The 20460-nt window shown below is 41.9% G+C and overlaps 1 protein-coding gene across 1 annotated transcript in view; it reads left to right on the top strand.

Moving 5' to 3' along the window:
* Positions 1–20460, top strand: part of TRPC6 (transient receptor potential cation channel subfamily C member 6) — a 130381-nt gene that overhangs the window by 95538 nt on the left and 14383 nt on the right. Inside the window, exons 5-10 of the mRNA XM_043579154.1 lie at positions 4563–4779; positions 10383–10616; positions 12497–12761; positions 13994–14189; positions 14943–15146; positions 17677–17751. Of these exons, the coding sequence (XP_043435089.1) occupies positions 4563–4779; positions 10383–10616; positions 12497–12761; positions 13994–14189; positions 14943–15146; positions 17677–17751 (1191 nt within the window). The remainder of the gene's footprint in view (positions 1–4562; positions 4780–10382; positions 10617–12496; positions 12762–13993; positions 14190–14942; positions 15147–17676; positions 17752–20460) is intronic.

The raw sequence follows: 20460 nt of genomic DNA, 5'->3' as shown, positions 1-20460 counted from the left end.
CTCATATTACCAGATAAATCTTAATCTAAATAACGAATAATCATGTAAATACTAATGTGATGCTTGGTTCAGTCAAGAATATTTACTTTAGGGATGGAGTAATCCGTAACTGGACAGCAAAGATAGCCTATCAGCAAAATCCATGTGCCCAGACTTCGGTGAAAATATGTTCAGATAGATCCAGCCTTTCTTTAGTGTGATGGAACAAGTGTGAAGCATGCGGACCTATCATTCTGTTACAGGCACAGAACTGCGTTGCCAAAAATCTTATTCTTCCATGTTTTTGAAACCACATGTCTGTAACGTTTAGGTTTCAAATCTGAAAGTCAGACTGAAATAATTCTAAAGCTATGTGGCTGAAATGTCAGCTGGACCATCCGTGTGCTCTGTGAAAATGCCCGTTCAGTATCTGCTGTTCTTAACGTGGGCCTGACTCATTTTCAAACTTTGTAACGCATGGATGCAAACACATGTATCCCCATTACCAACATACTGTCTTCTTATTACATAGTCACATACTTGATGCTTTAGCCTAGGACCTTCCTAAATGGTTTATAGGTGCAAGACTTTCTACGGAGAGGGAACAACATTATTCTTTGTGGTGGCGATGATAGAAACCTGCTGGAAACTGGGCTTTTTCTCCTGAGGGTAAAAGCTATCATTATACGTTGTTTTTCCTTTAAAAAGATAAGGCCCCAAAACTGAGCTTTTATAAGTAAAACATAAATGATGAAAATAGTGAGATTTACTAGAATTAGAAATTTGCAGCATAGATTTTCTTCTAGAAAGGTACAGTTTTCTTTTTCTTCCCTTTTCACAGAAATGACAGATTTCACTTTGAAACAAAAATTCTGACCCATCCTTATGGGCACATGGGCTCCATCTATGCATTTACTGTCTCTTCTCTCTTTAACGTACATTTCCTGAGTCTTCAGAGATGTGAGCTGAATGAAGTATGTGGGGGTGGGGATGTTTTGAATTATCCTTGTTCACTGATTACCCTGTGCTCAGTAAAATTACAATATCTTCCTAAACTGAGTATTTGTCCTTCTCCATATCCAGTGAGTTCTGAAGCATGATGCCTTCCACAATGGTTGCTGTTCTGACAGGAGACTATTTGGGGCAGTCTGTAGAATTTCTTAGATTTTGACTGAATCCCAATTAACCTGATTTCCTTTACTATTTTCTTCTTCCCTGGTCATGTTTCTTTCTTGGCATCTGTTTTTCATCCTTGTGTAGGAACCTTGAGGCAAATAATTAATTATAAGGACACTGTTAAGGTATTTTATTTTAATATCTAAAATCTGTTTTACTGCCTGTTATTTAGCCTTTGAAGCATTATGATATAATCGATTTTCACAAATTTTCCCTTAGCAGTGAACATAAACATTATTCACAGGTTATGGGGGAAGATTGCTCAAAATTAATGCTTTTATTTAAAATATCATTTTAAATACTAAAAAATTTCCAATACATCCATGAAAATTAAGGCATCTAATTGCAAGCCTGTGCACCTTGACAGAGTCTGTTCCTGTTTAAATTTGGGTTTTCTTTCCTCCAGTCTGCTTTCTTCTTTCAGAAACTTTCTTTTCTTCACTTATTTTCTTTTAACACCATAACCCAAATATGTTTTATGGTCATTACAATAAAAATAGGTCAGGGGTGCCTGGATGGCTCAGTCAGTTAAGCATCCGACTTTGTCTCAGGTCGTGAGCTCATGGTCCATGAGTTCAAGCCCTGCATCAGGGGACTGACAGCTCAGAGTCTGCAGCTTGCTTTGGATTCGGTGTCTCCTTCTCTCTCTGCTCCTCCCTCCCTCACTCTCTCTCTCTCAAAAATAAGTAAACATTAAAAAAATAATAAAATAAAATAAAAATAGGTCATGCTGTGATTTCAAACCATTTTAGCTTAAGCTATCTTCAAACTTTTCTGTTTCTATCGGTTTTTGGAGTTAGGTATTTAGTCATTAAAAATACTTGAAAAAAGTATAATATGTAATATTTAAAGCCAAGTATTTCTTTCAGTGCTTAACCTCAAAAATTTGTCAGGTGCATTAATTATTCACCTTATTCAATTGATTAGTGCCCTTCTTTAACCTTATTAGAAATTTTTTTACATCCCACAATGTATAAATGACAAATTTTACTAAAATGGATAACTCACTTCAATTCTTAAAGTCCACTGAATGGTGCCAAAAATCTCCCTTAGTTAAAAGAGAAACAAAACTCTAAATGATTTGTAATAAGAAATAGAGGGTATGATAAATATCTGAACACACCATTTTAGTTTCCTGCCAATGAACTTTTTGTTTGCTTGTTGTTTGTTTGCTTTTTCCCCCTTTAAACCAGCATGTTTCATAACAGCAAAAATGCCTGGCTTGAGTCTCTTCTCCCCCTTCTGAATAAAATCAAGAAGGAGCCAATATTACACAAGGGCCACACCCCAGTGGAAGTGGGGAATCGCACACCCTGCCCTGAGGGACAGGACACTGTCCAGGACAGTTCACCTCATGTCCCAGAGTGATCCAACCTGTTTATTCTCAACTCTATTTTTATCCCCAACCTCGGTAACAGTTCATATTTGTACAGAAACATAGTTAAGGACAGTGGGCAAAAGAAAATCAAACCTACTGTGTTACCCATTTGTGTTTGCTTTACACTTACTCAATTATTTGAGAGTTCTACTTAAACAGGATCTTAAAAAAACACACTGTTTGATTCAATCTAATGAGTATTCTTATGAAAGTAGCATTTTTAGACATTATTACAGCAGAGTTTTACAAAGTAACTTTGGATTGGCTCCACAGTATATCTAAATATAGCTAATTCTCTGGATCCATTGGCTTCAAGCTAGCTAGCTAGCTAGCTCGATCTAGATACAGTGAGATAAATACTTGTGTGCACATGCATTCTGATATTCTGACATAAGATCCTAAATACCAAGAGAGAAGGGACTAAACTGTATGATTTATTTCAGCTTTAACTTTTATGGTTTTGAAAACCACATAAACAAGTAAAGTCTGTAGGAACAGAGAACATTGATTATATTCCTTCCATTGTACTATTTACCTTTTTTCAATATTAGAAGGAGCTTCTTTTTTTCTAGAAGAACTGACATATTTATGTACCTCAATGAAAAAATACGAAACTGTTTTGTAAACCATATAGAGGCATTAACTCAGAAACAAGAACTGCTCTCAGGCTCCAGCTCCACCACGTATGAGCTGTGTGACTTTTAGGCCAGTGTCTGGACCTTTGTCAGCCTCTTCATCAGCAACCGTGGCATTTTAGGGGCACCTGCTCTTAGAACCATTGTCACGGGGACATGAGTTCACAGAGTAAAGCCCTGAAAACAGTACTTGGCACAAACAAGTGCTGGCTAAGTGCTGGTGGTGTGTTTATCAATTTACACATTTTTTCTGGAATAATAGGTTCGCTTGAAAGGCTGTTGGAAGTTATGAACCGTGTCCTAAGGAAGAGTCCTGTCCATACCTCCTGGGTGGCGGTTACCGTCTTAGGGGGTGCGCAGAGCCCCTGAGACACATCTCGGACGCGAAGCATCCTTCTGCTGCAGCAAGGGGGTTCTGTGCGTCTCAGATGGAAACTAATCCGGGCCTGTAGAAGCACAAGAGCTTTCACTGGCTCCATAGTTCACACAGAGAGTCTGATTTTCACATGGGTTAGGAAATTTGCTCATTGCCACTCAGCTGACGAGGGAATGAAACTGGAACCTGACGTGAAAATTTTGGATTTTCAATCCAGTGTCTTTCCGGGATATTGCTCCGAATGTATAATGGGAACCGCCCTGCCGCCCTGTCCTCAGTGGGGATTTCTCTCCTTGGAATTGTTCACACAACACCCGCATTGCTTGCGTGTCCGTGAAACACACAAGGGCAGCGAGCAAAGCCAACGTCGACCAAGGTCCAGGCAGAGTAGATGCAGTTCAGTAGTTTCACTGCTGCCTCCTCAGCACTTTGTACCTAGGAAGGTAGTTGGCTTAAAAAAATTTTTTTTGACGTTTGTTTATTTTTGAGAGTGAGAGAGACAGAGCATGAGCAGGGGAGGGGCAGAGAAAGAGGGAGACACAGAATCGCAAGCAGGCCCCAGGCTCCGAGCTGTCAGCACAGAGCCCGACGCGGGCCTTGAACCCGTGAACTGAGGGATCATGACCTGAGCTGAAGTCGGATGTCTAACCAACTGAGCCACCCAGGCGCCCCAAGTAGTTTGCTTTTTATGAATGATGATGATACCATGCCCTGCCTTCTGTTGTAAAATACTATTTGTCAGAGTTATATAATATTTTTAGAACTTAAGTATCATTTAACACAAAAGTTAATTTATTTAAACATAAATCCAGAATAGCAGCATATATGGATGAAGGATGTGACCAGAATTTTAGCACAGCATAAAGAGTTGCTGTTCTCTCATCAATTATATAAATATACGTAACCTTCTTAGGAGAATATTGCAGTATCCAGACATTTATTCTTGTGCACACGTGTGTGTGTTTTGCAAAGTGTACAAAACAAAGTTAAGATTTTCTTTTGCTGTGCACTGTGGCAGATGGGGAAGATTATGCGCGGACCGTTCATGAAGTTTGTGGCACACGCTGCTTCCTTCACCATTTTTCTGGGGCTGCTGGTGATGAATGCTGCTGACAGATTTGAAGGCACCAAACTCCTTCCCAATGAAACCAGCACAGATAATGCAAAACAGCTGTTCAGGATGAAAACGTCCTGCTTCTCATGGATGGAGATGCTCATTATATCCTGGGTAATAGGTAAAGACCGATATTGTGTCATCTTTGTTTTGTTCTTTTTTTTTTTTTTTCACAGCTTAGCACTTTGAATGACACTGACTCCTTCACACATCAGCTATGCAAATACATTCCGCACGATACAGTGCATCATTTTCTGTTTTTAAAACACAGTTATCTCGGGTTCATTATTGGGGCACAACTTTGTCACATGCCATGTGCTTTTTAAGTTTCCAATAAAAACCCAGGAGGAAACAATAAGATAGTATTAATTGAATCCTGCCAGGGATGAAGTACTCCCATTCATGTTTTGGGAGAGCTAGGACTTCAGATTTCACAACGACTGCATGATTTTATGTTGAGATGTAATGGGAACCAAAGCTAATAGTCATTCACATTTATTGAACATTTATTATGTACCAAGAACTGTTCAAAGCCCTTCACATACCTGAACTCACACACTCTCCCTGCACCTCGGTTTTGTAATCTGTAACATGATACCAGCATCTATTTACAATGTTCAGGTGAGGATTGAGTAATTTCCTTTAGATCTCCCAATGACAGGTGAGGCAGAGGGAAAGCAGTCTTAACTAATACACTATTTGTCATCAGAATCAATTGTACACATGGCTTGCCCTTAAACATAATGCAAACGAGAAAGGTATTTCAATCGGATTTTACGAATTAATAGATTAAATAGGCAAGTGGTGCCTTCGTTAGGTCAGGAGGATCCTGAGCTGAATGTGCAGTCCTTGCAGCCAGGAGAGTTAAGTGTGGGGGTCAGGTCAATAAGTAAATCAATAATGAAAACCACTGAGACAAATACTGTAATTGAGGCACGATTCGGGTACTGTGAATGTACACAGACTGGACACCTAAGTCTAGAATGGAGTGGGTTGTGGAAAGGGCAGAGAAGGCCTCCCTGGACGGTACCTTCCATCTAAGACTTTGGAGATGAGGTAGTGTTAGCTGGGCAGAAGGTTTTGGGGGAGTATGGACGCCACAAGGTGTGGAAACATTGCATGTGAAGCTAGGGCCTTAGGGTGCACCAGGCACCCTTGAAATGTAAGGAGTTAGGCAGGTGCCTTTGAGGGCATGGGTGATGGCAGACGGTGAGGCAAAATGGCTGAGGGTGGCTTTCAGCATTGGTGATGGCTCTGTCACATCTTAGCCAGAGGACGGTGGGTATGGAAGCTGAGAGCCCACCACTGGCTCCCTGAGAGCAGGGTGAGGGTGGGGACTCAGGCCTCGGGGAGTTGGTGGTGCACTGTGCCCATGGAGGGAGAGATGTGGACTCCACCCTGGACCACTCGGCGGTGCTGCACTTCTCTGAGAGGGAGAGAACGGAGGGACGATCACCATTGGTGCCTGGAGAATGAGAAGCTGATGACTAAGTCTGGGTTGTAGTTGCCTTTGAAGTGCCCTGGGGATTTTCAGGCGAAGATGCCCACCAAATACTAGAAAATACAGCACCCCGGAGAAATAGGGATGAGGGCTTACCGTGTGAATTACATCACCGAGGGTAATTAAGCCTTGGATAAAGAAGAAGAGTGTGATTTTTCACTACTTCTTTAGCAATGTAACTGATATTTACCTTATATCACAGAACTGCAGGAAATAAATTACATTCCAACTTAGAGCATTGGATTTAAAATAAGAACAGTCGTTTGGACATTGCCTTTATCTTAGTAAACTAACCGCCTGTGTGCTAGTGTCAGTGTGTGTGTGAGTATAAAGTATGTAACACAGTGCTTGGCACGTAGGAGATGTTTAATAAATTTCAGGTAGTTATGGTTATTAGACTTTTCATTGAGAGTGTCTGTTACTTTTATATAGGAGTGGTATTTCCTACTGAAAACAAGCAAGATAAGATTCTAGTTCAAGATGAAACTTTGAAAACATTCAATTTTGTGTAAGGGGATTAGATATAATGAATGTTCATTTTTATCCTTTATCAAATATAATGCACCTCATACTAATATTTTATTATAAACATTAGAAGTTTTTCCCTTGGGGCGCCTGGGTGGCGCAGTCGGTTAAGCGTCTGACTTCAGCCAGGTCACGATCTCGCGGTCCGTGAGTTCGAGCCCCGCGTCGGGCTCTGGGCTGATGGCTCGGAGCCTGGAGCCTGTTTCTGATTCTGTGTCTCCCTCTCTCTCTGCCCCTCCCCCGTTCATGCTCTGTCTCTCTCTGTCCCAGAAATAAATAAAAACGTTGAAAAAAAAATTAAAAAAAAAAAAGTTTTTCCCTTTTCACTTAGAAATCTAAACCAGGAATGTTATGTTAACTTTTAATGTTATGAATACATTTTCCTTAGAACTGCTGGCCCAGCACCCTTTCTACCTGAGATTCCCAGATTCGCTCACAGGGTCTGTTTATAGGAAAAGCCAGAGCAGGCAGCTTCAGCATTACAGCATTAGTCAGACTTGTGTGTTGGTTTCTGACGTGGATAATCGTTTTCTTCTTGGAGTTGTTCTGGAAAGGAGGCTGTTGCGCCTTCTGGAAATATTAGTAAGAAATGGCCTATTTGGGTCAGCTGGTGGGCTTGAGGCCTTCTATTGTTCGCAGAAGGCAAATGTATCCAGTTTTTACTGGAGACAAACTTGGAATGCTGAATTATGGAACTGAGCTGCAGGAGAGCTTGATGAGGCTGACTGGCGAGCTGAGACCCCTGAGAGGGGGGTGCAGCAGGAACACAGTGGGGGAGACATGCTTGGTGATGCCGATGTGCAAAGATCCCGGGGGGCACTGTGTGAGCTGTGTCCAGACCACATCTGAGTGCCACACGCGGGAGCATGTTCAGGAGAGCAGCCACGGCAGTGAGTGTCCCCGCCATGGAGCAGCTCTTGAGGAGACTGGGAAAGACCACTTTGGAGGGTGGGGGTAAGAGGACCCTTATTTATTTGGAGAGCCTCATCTGAAGAGAAAGAAGATGAAACGGGGCTCAGGCTTCATGGTAAACCAGCCTTTCCTGGGGAATAGACAGAATGAGCACACAGGTGGTTCTGTTTTGTTTCGAGAAGTTTAGGGGCAGAGGGAGTTTGCTCATTCTCTGCTGTTGTGGCAGATCCACACTGAAGCGATTCTTCTGAAAACCCAGCTGTGGGACGGGCAGCCTTCAGCAGTCTGGCCACCTGTCTCCGGCTCGACACCCAGGTAGAAGTCTCCCCTGCCCCGAGAAGCTGCCCAGGCTGGGGGGTTCTCAGCTGTGCCTGGCAGCCCCCAGGGCTCCTTGGAGTGAACAGGACGGAAGCTTCCTTCAGGCAGACTAATTCACTGTGTTTTGTTTTTTAAGCTTTGGTAAGATGAGGTTTCATCAAGAATTCTATGTCTGGAGAGGAAAGGTGGCGGGCAGGTGGGAGAGGAGGGGGAGAGCCTTCCTTTCCAGCCTTAGCTCTTCAACAGAACAAAGTAAGTTTGAAAGGTCTTGGTCTGACATTTGAGGCCCTTCAAAATCTGGCCCCTTGCCACCCGTCCAACCCTAAATGCCACGTCCCCACAAAAGCTGCAGTCCAGCAGGACGGAAGGCCCTACACAACTAGGCTGGATGGCGTTCAGAGGTGCCTCGGCCCCTGTGCTGCAGGCACTCCACATTCCTGCAGCCCGCAGAGGGACAGCCTGGAGGAGGCTTCCCTCACTCCTGCTCACTGTGTGCCTGGGGGGTGTGTACCAGCACACAGGCAGGATTTCTTGTTTTAACCTGACCCACTGGCATAGGTGTGAATCCAGTCCTAGATCCCTCGTACCTTGGAAGCACTCAAGTAAGTAATGAAGTTGTCTTCCTCTGTGTGTGCAGAATGCCGCTTTTGAGAAAAGCCCACAGTAAGCTGTGTGTGGGCTCTGTGATAGAGGGTCATGACAGGCGTAAGGATGTGGGGCAGGTGCTTGCTGGGGAGGGGAGGAGATGAGTTTCAGCCGGGGGACTATGACAGCCTTCTTAATACAGGTAGGCTTGATCGATCATTGGAGCTTGGGTTATATTTCTGCAGATGGTTCTAGAAGTAGGTACAATGTTGGAAAGAATATCTTAAAGGTAATGGTGTAAAGCAACATCTTGTTAACACAGTAACATCCTTTAAATTAAGCTAAAGTAGGGGCACCTGGGTGGCTCAGTCAGTTAAGCGTCCGACTTCGTCTCAGGTCATGATCTCACGGTCCGTGGGTTCCAGCCCCGCATCGGGCTCTGTGCCGACAGCTCAGAGCCTGGAGCCTGCTTCGGATTCTGTGTCTCCCTCTCTCTCTGCCCCTCCCCCACTCGCAGTCTGTCTGCCTCTATCTCAAAAATAAATAAACATTAAAAAAAAATTCTTTTTAAAAGATAAAGTATGTGCCAGTCATAGAAAATTTAAAATAGTAAGTGCCCAATAAATATTAGGTGTTATTTTTTCCAAGTGCCACATGCCCTGTGCATTTTACACGCATTATTTAAGTGTTAAAACAACCCTATGAGGTAGACACAAACCACTGTCATCCCCAGTTTACACACCGAGCTTTAGAAAGTTTGAATAATGTGCCAGAGATCACACTGCCAACGAGTGGACGAACCGGGTCCCAAGCCATGGCACTCCGATCCCAAACCTGTGCTCCTAAGCAGCATGCTGACTTCTTGTGAGAGTGTAGTGTCTTTCGTACTCCCCCAGCAGGAGGTGACCGTGAATAATATGCTCCCGTGACTCTGTGCAGTCCTATATGGTGCTGGTTTTAAACATAAAGTCGTAGACTCTATGACACTTTTTACTCCTTTACCTAGCATGTTTAAATGTTTATGCCATAAACATTTTCCAACGTGTCTTAGGCCGTCCAAGAAGCACAGGCAGAGACAGGGTTCAATGCCAACAGTTTTGCTAAAGGGCCTTCACTGAGAGGGAATGGGGAGGGGAGTGAGGAAGGTTTCAGGGCTGTCAGATGGGGGAGGCAAGTCTGATCCTGAGGTAAGAGGGCAGGGAGGGAATGTCTGATACAAGCATCTCAGATGTCTATTCAGTCTGAGGACAGGTCAGCGAAGCTGGCAGGAAATACTTGAGCCGAAGTCAGGCATCAGAGAAGCCCAGGGTCTCCCAAGAAGGGGTGCCTTCAGTCACCAGCTGGAAGCAGCCTTTGGGAAGCATGGCCTTGGGGGAAAAGTGCCCATGGTTCCAGAATGCGGTTGCTGAGGCCCTTAGCCAATTAAATTCCTGTAGTTGGAGGTCTGTGAGGTCTGTCCTTGTGGCCACTACTCCATAGTAATTAAAATATATATTAAATGGCTGCATAATACTCCATCTGTGGAAGTCCACGATCACTTAGGTTTTACCTGTGTGAGCAGGTGTGTTTGGATGTTTTGGTTATTATGAAGAGTCCACCGTGAAGATCTCGTAAATACACTTGTTATGTATAGGATCCATGGATACCAAAGATTGTTTGGACACGCTTGAACCTTGTCGGACTGCTTTTAGGTGATGCACTGATACTGCTGGACTGTGGCTTTTGTGGGGACGTGGCATTTAGGGTTGGGTGGGTGGGAAGAGGCCAGATTTTGAAGGGCTTCAAATGTCAGACCAAGACCTTTCAAACTTACTTTGTTTTGTTGAAGAGCTAAGGCTGGAATGAAACTGAATTGGGTCTATTTTAACCCCTTTCCAATGCAGGCATGATATGGGCCGAATGTAAAGAAATTTGGACGGAAGGCCCCAAGGAATACTTGTTTGAGTTGTGGAATATGCTTGATTTTGGTATGCTGGCGATCTTTGCTGCGTCATTCATTGCGAGATTCATGGCATTTTGGCATGCTTCCAAAGCCCAACACATCATTGATGCAAATGATACTTTGAAGGACTTGACCAAAGTCACACTGGGAGACAATGTGAAGTATTACAATTTGGGTGAGTTTGTAGTGCACAGTCAACTTAAGTTAATAGATATGCAGAGTTTTCTGATGAAAGGAAGTGACTAGTAGTTTGGCTCCTGCTCAGTTCTCACAGTATTACTGGCATCTTCAGAAGCATCTGTGTGAAGACGTGTGCTTTTGGCTTCTCCCTTCCTGATCTCCTTGCCGGCTGGATGCCTCCCGCTCTCTCTCCTCGATCAGTTGACAACTACCAAACTCCACTGGGAATGCCTGTCTTAGGTCTTAGATTTTTTCTTCTTCTTGTCTAGTAAAAACAGTACACGTTTGAGTACCATTTCCATTCAAAACACATAAACTGTGTGACAGCAAGGGAGCTGCTGGTGTCTCTGGGTGGCTCCTGATACACGACACCACAGTTTCCCTGCCAGGCTTCGAACCTGCCAGGCAGATGAGAAACAAAACAAAGCGATAGAGGCTGGAGCGTGGCCTCTAATACCGATCAAGTTCCAGGCAGATGACATAGTCCTGGGTCTCCTAGCCAAGGGGCTCGGTGAAATTTCCCTCCAGAATCAGGCAGGTGCATCCTTTGGTCTCTGGACAACATGGGTAGGGCAGTCCCCCCCCCAAGGCAGGAATGGCAGCCAATGGTGGTGTGAGGTCCCTTAGCGGAGGAGCAGAGGAGGGTGGAGCCGAAGCAACTGCGCTCGCTTATCTGCTGTCCCAAAATAGGAGTCAGATGAGGTGATCCACCTCAGGGTGGGGGAGGGCGAGGAAAGAGATGCTTTTGTTTGCTGAGGGAAGACCCTTCCTTGAAGAGACCTAGTGGGTGGAGAATAGACCCCTTGTCGGTACTTACTATAATGCTCTGATAAGAAATCTGTTAACATTCAGTTGACATCTCCATGGGTTTGTTTGTTGGCTGGATCACATAGAGATCTTTTTATTATTTTTTAAATATTTAATGTTTAATACTTTTTCATATACAGAATTCTAAAAAGTCAAAGCTATCCATACATTGTACTAACTTACTATAAAAAAGGAAACTGCTTTTATTAGTTTCTTGTATCCTTTACTAATTTTACTTCTCAACAAATAAGCAAATACAAATCAGCAAATCATGTTTTTCCTCTTTCTTACACGTTGTTTTGCATTTTTCCTCATAATGGTTTCTTAATTGGGTTTTGATGAACCCAGTGAACTATTGGGTGAGCTATTGGGTGAACTAACCCAATGAACTAATATTGGGTGAACTATTGATGAACTAATATAATAATGCCAGAAAATTTTTAAAAATGAATAATCACTACATTTTTATGGTAAAAATACTTATTTGAGTGATCAATAAAAATGACTTCTAGTTGAAATAACTGCACTTTGCAAGCCCCAAATTGCATTATAGTGTAATTATAAGTTTAAGATTAAATAATAAATGCTACCAATTATGGAGCACCAAGCACTTCCTGAACACTAGTCATTGGCTTAATGAATTTGCAAGTAGATGAGAGAAGGTGGAGTGGTATCGTCTCATTTTTAAAGATGGGAAAATGAAAGTAAGAAAAGTTAAATAATTGTACCTGTCCTTCTGGTAGGGATGTGTGTGCACGTGTGTGCGCGTGCACACACACACACACACACACACACTGGAATTTTTTCATACGCTGAGTCCCTAGTTTTAGCTCTTAACCATTTTGCTGTATGCTTATGGAAAATTGCCGGCAGACCAGGGGGCTCATTTTCTCAATATATTCAGAAGCTCCCATATACCTGACCCTTATAGAAGCCCTGTAAGATAACAGATTTCCTTTAGAGACTTGATGGCTAATGTAATTATATTTCTTTAGTAGCAGAAAAGAAGTTGCCTGAGTAAACAACTTAAAGAAACTCATGATAACTCTTGTGTTTTCTCTTTCCTAGCCAGGATAAAGTGGGACCCCTCTGATCCTCAAATTATATCTGAAGGTCTTTATGCAATTGCTGTAGTTCTAAGTTTCTCAAGAATAGCTTATATTTTACCAGCCAATGAAAGCTTTGGACCTCTGCAGATATCGCTTGGAAGAACAGTGAAGGACATCTTCAAGTTCATGGTCATATTCATCATGGTGTTTGTGGCCTTTATGATTGGAATGTTCAACCTCTACTCCTACTACATTGGTGCAAAACAAAATGAAGCTTTCACAACGTATGTCATCTTGGATGTTTTGATGATGGAGATTGCAGATTAATTATAGGATAGTTTAAGTGTGTTCATATGTGTCTATGGGATAGACAATGTTTCAGTGAAGACTTCCATCTCCAGTTTCTCTTTAGCAATGAGAGAGGATTTTTAAATTAATTGGAAGAACTTGAAAATATAGGCACCTTCCTATCATTAAGCAATACTAGTTAACATTTTTAGTGCCAGTTCTTCTGGGAAAATACCTCACTCACAACATTTCATTATCTCTATTTCACAAAAAGAAGAAACAAAGCTCAGAAAAGTTAAATAATTTGCTGAATTTCACCGAGATGCTAGTGTATGGACAAGCCAGGCTGTATGTAACCTCTTGTCCACGACTCTAGAATGTGTGTTCCTACTTGTACAGCCTTCTCATCAGAGGCTCTTGGGGGGGGGGGGTGCACAGGGAGAACAGCTTCTTTCCTAATTCATTTTGTCAGATATTCTCATTGAGAAGATCCTGGTTATCAACCCCAGTTTTGACTGAGGTTCACCACGGCCACAGTGGTTTTTTATAAAATATGCTTAGAACAGATTACTCAGATATTAGGTGGTCCATGTTCCAATATGAAGCATCAACTGAAGCATAACCTGTTGTTAGCCCTATTCTCATAAAGTGCAGTTTATCAGAGAAATGAAGCCAGCTGGGTTAAGCTGGGCTTAGCATTGGTCAGTAATTATGTGTAAAGCATTGAAATTCCTACCTAAGACTTGTCAGTGATTTTGGTTACAGCGTCTATGTTTATATTGTCACATTTTCCTTAAGACACACACTGTTATTATCTAATTATTGGATATGAGTAGAAGTATAGACGAGCAGGAAACCTAATAAGACTCTAACATTGTATTATTTTTATTAAGTAATACATTTAACACTCGATTACCAAAGCTATGGATTACTTATGTTAGTGTCTGTGGTTATGAAGTTATGTTAATAACGTTTATTGAGTGCCTATTATGTGCCAGATACTGAGCTGACTGGTTCATATGCACGGTATGACTTCAGCCCTGCAACCATCCAGGAAATAAAACCTATTGTATTCATTTTACAGAAAGGAAAACCGAGGTTCATAGAAGTAAAGGATTTTCTCATGAATACTTAGTAATTTGCAAACACACAATCAACTCACTTTTATTATGGTATTATTGTCATTTATACACTGCATTATTTCCTTTCTCTCTTCATTTTTCCCCAGAGTTGAGGAGAGTTTTAAGACACTGTTCTGGGCTATATTTGGACTTTCTGAAGTGAAGTCAGTGGTCATCAACTATAATCACAAATTCATTGAAAATATCGGTTATGTTCTTTATGGAGTCTATAATGTCACAATGGTCATTGTTTTGTTAAATATGTTAATTGCAATGATCAACAGTTCATTCCAGGAAATTGAGGTATGATTTCTGTACATGTGTATAGTCTGTGACTACATGTTTTAACTTATGCCAGGCATCAACTCCTCATTGGTGGTGAAAATATAGGCTGTGTTTCCTTTTGTTTTTTGCCTGTTTCATATAGTTGTTTGTCCAGTAATCTAGAAAATTTTAACTCTTTGGTTCCAAATGCAACATCAATATGTGTGGTGGGTAGTAGGTCATAAGGAGGAGAAATGTCAGATTCATTATTGTTTTTTAAAAAAAACCTTAGAAATACCATATCAGCTTGAATTTACATTTTATTTTTAAAAATTGTTGCTTACAAATACCACTAGTGTTCAAATCTTTTTTGTAGTGATTTTCGAAAGTGACCATTTCTCGAATCTGGAGTGATAATACAAACTTTTATTCCAGAAATTTTGGAATGTGTCCCAAAGTAATCAAACTTACGATCTTGTGTCGAACAAAAGAGTGAATAATTTTTCATAGTGTTCTTTTCAGAATGTAGAAAAATCCATTTATACTTTTCAGGGTGTTTATAAACGTAAGCACATTCTGAGATCTGTATTCTCTAAGCCTGATAAAAATTTCAGACAGATTTTGGAGAGAGTGTGAGTAGAACCTTAGCATTAAAAAAAATCTTGGAGTGGTGTTTGGGACCTGAGAGTGTTTGCAGGCACCATTGCTCCTGCCTAGGTACACAGTGTGGGTCGCATCGCAGTAATTCAGTTTTCACATGTCTCTGCTGAACTGACGTGTGTGTTTACACAGGACGATGCTGATGTCGAGTGGAAATTTGCAAGGGCCAAGCTTTGGTTTTCCTACTTTGAAGAGGGGAGAACATTACCTGTTCCCTTCAACCTGGTGCCAAGTCCAAAGTCCCTGTTTTATCTCTTACTGAGGCTTAAAAAATGGATTTCTGAGATGTTCCAGGCCCATAAAAAAGGTTTCCAGGAGGATGCAGAGATGAACAAGGTAATTTGACTTGATAATTTAAAATTATGTTTTTAAATGCTAGGATCATTTAAAAGAAGTGATCCATGATGACACGTCCGATCATTGCCAAATGAGCACAGTCCTTTGGCTTGTATCTACTTGAGAGGAGCACTTTGGACATTTCCTACTTAAAAGAATACAGGAAAAATTCATGAAATGTAACTATAATAATGTATTACATTGTCTGTAGAGGGTACTCGAAAGGAGAGCTATTCTGGCCCCATTTTTGCTGTTGTGGCCACAAGCCCCACCTCATGTTCAGTTCACACAGCCTGGTAAAGCATCAGTAGCTTGGGGGAATTTGACAGACTCTACCTTCTTCACTGAAAACTTAGAAATCAATTACTCACATGTAATATGTGAGTCTAGGCTTGGCATTAAGTAGTTCAAGAAAGAAAGATCTAGGGGTATTAAATGGAAACAGTTATGCAGGAAGCAATCTCAAGAAACATAGAAGAGGTGCAGTGTTTAGATGAGGGTTAGCAGTATATTCAGAAGTGTGGAAAGTTGTGTGCCACTGTGTATGGAGGAGGGGCAGTTACCCTGTGCAGGAACTCTGCTGGTGCAGAACCACATCCAGGAGAAGCAATGAGAGATGGATGCATTCAGAGGAGAAGGGCCAGCATGGGAACAGGTGCATGTAAGGCGTCATATGATGGGGAGTTGAAGGACTTGGGGATTACATCCAAAAAAGGAGGATTGAAGGGGAACAAGGCAAATATCTTTAGAACTCTGTTTTGACTAGGGGGTATACTTGTTTTTTTTTTTATTTAAAAAAAATTTTTTTTTCAACGTTTTTTATTTATTTTTGGGACAGAGAAAGACAGAGCATGAACGGGGGAGGGGCAGAGAGAGAGGGAGACACAGAACCGGAAGCAGGCTCCAGGCTCTGAGCCATCAGCCCAGAGCCCGACGCGGGGCTCGAACTCACGGACCGCGAGATCGTGACCTGGCTGAAGTCGGACGCTTAACCGACTGCACCACCCAGGCGCCCCATGGGTATACTTGTTTTTTGTCCCTTCAAAAACAGGGAGAGATGCCATGGGCAAAAGTTGCAAATAGTTCAGCTGTAGTTCTATTTAAAAACAAACTTGTCACAACAACATCTGTCCAGGGGCGCCTGGGTGGCTCAGTCGGCTGAGGGTCCAACTTCAGCTCAGATCATGATCTTGAGGTTCGTGAGTTTGAGCCCCACATTGGGCTCTGTGCTGACAGCTTGGAGCCTGGAGCCTGCTTCATATTCTGTGTCTCTCTCTCTCTGCCCCTCACCTATTCACGCTCTGTCTCTCTCTCAAAAATAAGTAAACATTAAAAAAATCAAAGAAAATATCTGTCTAACAGAGTGGGCTGTCTTGCAAAGTAGTAAGTTCCCCATCATTGCATGTAATCAATAAATGCTGAATGACCAATATTAGGAATTTTTAGAAGATATTCCAACAGTGAGTGGGTAGTTGAGCCAAATGATCGTAAAAGTTTCTAGCCATTCTAAGATTCTATCACTGAGAGAAAAGGAAATATTCTAATTCCTGCTCTGCTTGCCACTCACCATTTGGGGTTCTCAAATAAATAATAAACTCTCTGAGCTTTAGTTTCTTCAACTGTACTATGGGAATAAAAATTATATCTACATCATAAAGATCAAATGAGTATATAAAAGGACCTTGAGAATTATAATTTTTTTAATGTTTATTTATTTTTGAGAGAGACAGAGACAGAATGCAAGTGGGTTTGGGCAGAGAGAGAGGGAGGCATGGAATCTGAAGCAGGCTCCAGGCTCTGAGCTGTCGGCACAGAGCCTGATGCAGGGCTTGAACTCATGAGCTGTGAGATCGTGACCTGAGCCGAAGTAGGATGCTTGACCGACTGAGCCACCCGGGCGCCCCAGGACCTTGAGAATTATAAAACCTGCTTTAAATGTAGTTATTACTATACTGTGTGAAATTTTGGAGAAACAGGCCATCTATAGCACTCTTCTGGATGTCTAACTTCTAGAACTCAGTGGGTTGATGGCAGGAATGTCCCTCCCTTTACTTAATACTCCTTTACTTACATTAATTAATGGAGTTTACAGTTCTAATAGAACAGCAACCTGAGAGAATTCATTGTTCTCACCAATGGGAAGCACCCAATAAGAATGTTTCTCTTCTTGAAACTTGCTACAGAATCAGACCAGATGGCTTTTAACATATGGAATAAAAGGGGCCCCTGGGTGGTGCAGTTGGTTAAGCGTCCGACTTCAGCCAGGTCACGATTTCACGGTCCGTGAGTTCGAGCCCCACGTCAGGCTCAGGGCTGATGGCTCAGAGCCTGGAGCCTGTTTCTGATTCTGTGACTCCCTCTCTCTCTGCCCCTCCCCCGTTCATGCTCTGTCTCTCTCTGTCCCAAAAATAAATAAACGTTGAAAAAAAAATAAAAAAAAAATAAGATATGGAATAAAGAATGAAATTGTTTTTGTAATTCTAAATGAAGAATTAGCAATTGTACTCATCTTACTATCTATTTTTAAAAGAGAAATGAAGAAAAGAAATTTGGAATTTGGGGAAGTCATGAAGACCTTTCAAAATTATCACTTGACAAAAAACAGGTAAGCTCATATTTGAAAACATGAAGTCATATGTGTGTCCAGGCTTATCTTTTCAGAAAAAAGGACAAATGTTCAGAAGCAATTTCAAGAAACAGGTAATATATACATTAAAGATTTTAATTGTGTTAATAATGCCTCAAAGATCTGTTATTGAGTGATGGAAATAAGCTTATGTCCAGTTAATCAGAAGAAAGAACCGTGTATATCTTTAAGACAGATATTAAGCATATATGTTTGGGTACTTGTGGGTAATGAAATACAGGGATAGTGATGTAAAGCAGGAAAAATTAAACTGATAGAGGAGCGTCCGGGACCCAACGGAGATCTCATTCACTGCCCTTGAGCAGTGTGGGGTGGGGGTGGGCATACACACATCCAGCAGAGCCTCTCTACCTGTCGGTCATTTTCCTCACCAGGGCAGGGTTGCCTCGGGGCAGTTGGTGCTGGAACTCCCAGTCGGGCTGGCTGACTCTTTTGGTCTTTTTACCTTTCCCTCTTTCACGGTGAGCCAAGCCCCACAGTCTAAGACCGTTTTCTGCCCCCTGCTCCTACTCCCTGTTACCTGTCACAGGCATGATTCTGAGCACAACTCCTACTTCTTACTGTGTCTTGGCATTTGGTTCCTAGGGGACTGACATAATGCAGCCATCTCCTTTACTTTTCCTTGCCATGTAAGCTTGTGATGAGCAGAACTGACGCCCACAGCTTGCTTTTGCTTGATACATTAGCTACACTCCTGGGAGAGTGCTTTTACAGCACACGTTTGTATTTCCAGTCAAGTTTGCCTATTGTTACTGAAGTGGGTGTCCACTGGAATGTGCTTGGCCCTGATAGGGACTAAGAAAAACTCTCACGGTTCCTTCTTTCTTACCAATTTGTGCAACGTTTGCTCTCTTTTTCATGAAGTCTACTTCCAAAACAACGCTTAAGTTTCCATTTCACTCAGATCTTCTGACTCCCTGAGGACAAAAGTGGATAGGTTCCACCAACATCACCTCCACACGTGCTCTGGGTGCACCATAGAAATCAGTGGAATGAGCCCCATAAAAATACTTTTTGAAACAAAGTGAGAAGACCTATTTATTATCTTTGGTTATATCCTTGAGCTCTGAAGGTCCCTGAATTGGCTGCTAGCATTACCTTTTCAGATAAATTCTGAGAGGCCAGCATAACTCAAGTCCCATCTCTGCCACACTGTATGATGCATAAACCTGAAGATGCTGATAACTTCCTGAATAACCGCTCTCTTCGAGCTCCAGGAGGGATCACTTTCAAGTTGTCAGTTGCAGACAGGCTCTGGCGTCCTATGCAATAGATGTCATTTTAGCATTTTCTGTCTGTTTGGCACTGGGTTGAGTGACATGTGCAGATTTTTTTTGTTATTAGTCACATATAACTGATATATGTTGATTTTGTGCAAATTCCCAATCCTTTTCTCCAGGCATATTGAATTAAAATTTCTGGCATTGGGGTGTGGAAGTGTGTACTTTAGTTAGGCCTTAGGATATTCTAAGGCCCATCTGGGTGTGGGAATCATGGGAATCACAGAATATTTCATTCCCTGAATGACTTTGTCATGGACACATCAGTGAACAGTAATATTCAGCAGAGTAGACTAGACTAGATTAAAATGAAACATGAGGGGTGTCTGGGTGGCTCAGTCGCTTGAGCCTCCGACCTCAACTCGGGTCATGATCTCTCAGTGCATGAGTTCGAGCCCCATGTTGGGCTCTGTGCTGACAGCTGGGAGCCTGGAGCCTGCTTTGGATTCTGGGTCTCCCTCTCTCTCTGCCTCTCCCATGCCCATGCTCTTCTCTGTCTCTGTCTCTGTCTCTCTCAAAGAAAAATAAACACTAAAAATAAAAAAAAGAAAAAGAAACATGAAATAGGACTAAATCCACATAGTAGATATTTATCCTTCTGTACAACAGTAATAGCTGCTGACACTTGTAGAGCATCTACTGTATGTCAAGCGGTGTATCCCACAGCCTTCCTGTTTGATTCTTACACCACCTCTAGCAGCTAGGTAATATTATTTCCCCTATTTCATGCATTAGAAACCCGAGGACAGTAGAGCTGAAGTAACCTGCCCACAGTCTCATTTCAAACAACAGCCAGAATTCAAATTCAGATCTACTTGATTCCAAAGCAAGCGCTTATAAGCACTGCCCCCACGTGGTGCATTTCATGTCTGCATCCCTGTGGACTGAACATGGTATCTATACATTTTTAGCTCATTGCCCTGTTCCTGGCTTTACTCTAAATGCTAATATCAAAATAATTACTAGGAAATGAACAAGAGAAAACATAAAGAATGCAGGAGATGTGGTATAAAAACAAAGATAGACAGTAGCTCACTCAGAATCAGTGTATTTTCACATGAGTCAGGAACAAAGCTTAAAGCCACCTCTACCTGCTGCCACTCCCGTTGCATTTCACACATCACTACCATTTATAGATATCCACATCCCTAAGGTTTAAATACTATTCATTTGGCCAGTTGAATCCCCCTGACTTTCTAGCCTGCTTGAATAGCTGGCCATGGAACACTTAGTTCTACATTAGAATTTTCTGCCACCAAGTGGTAATAGTGCTTCTTTGCACCATTGAGTAAATTTATCCTTACATTCCCTTTCTTTCATATGATTGTAACAAGTATTTATTATATGATTATTATGTATTAGAAACTGATTGGAATTTTTTGTTATA

The sequence above is a fragment of the Prionailurus bengalensis genome, chromosome D1 (assembly GCF_016509475.1).
Source record: "Prionailurus bengalensis isolate Pbe53 chromosome D1, Fcat_Pben_1.1_paternal_pri, whole genome shotgun sequence".
NCBI classification, from domain to species: Eukaryota; Metazoa; Chordata; class Mammalia; order Carnivora; family Felidae; genus Prionailurus; species Prionailurus bengalensis.
The sequence above is the reverse complement of the archived record's forward strand: the minus strand, read 5'-3'. Positions and strand labels throughout refer to the sequence as shown.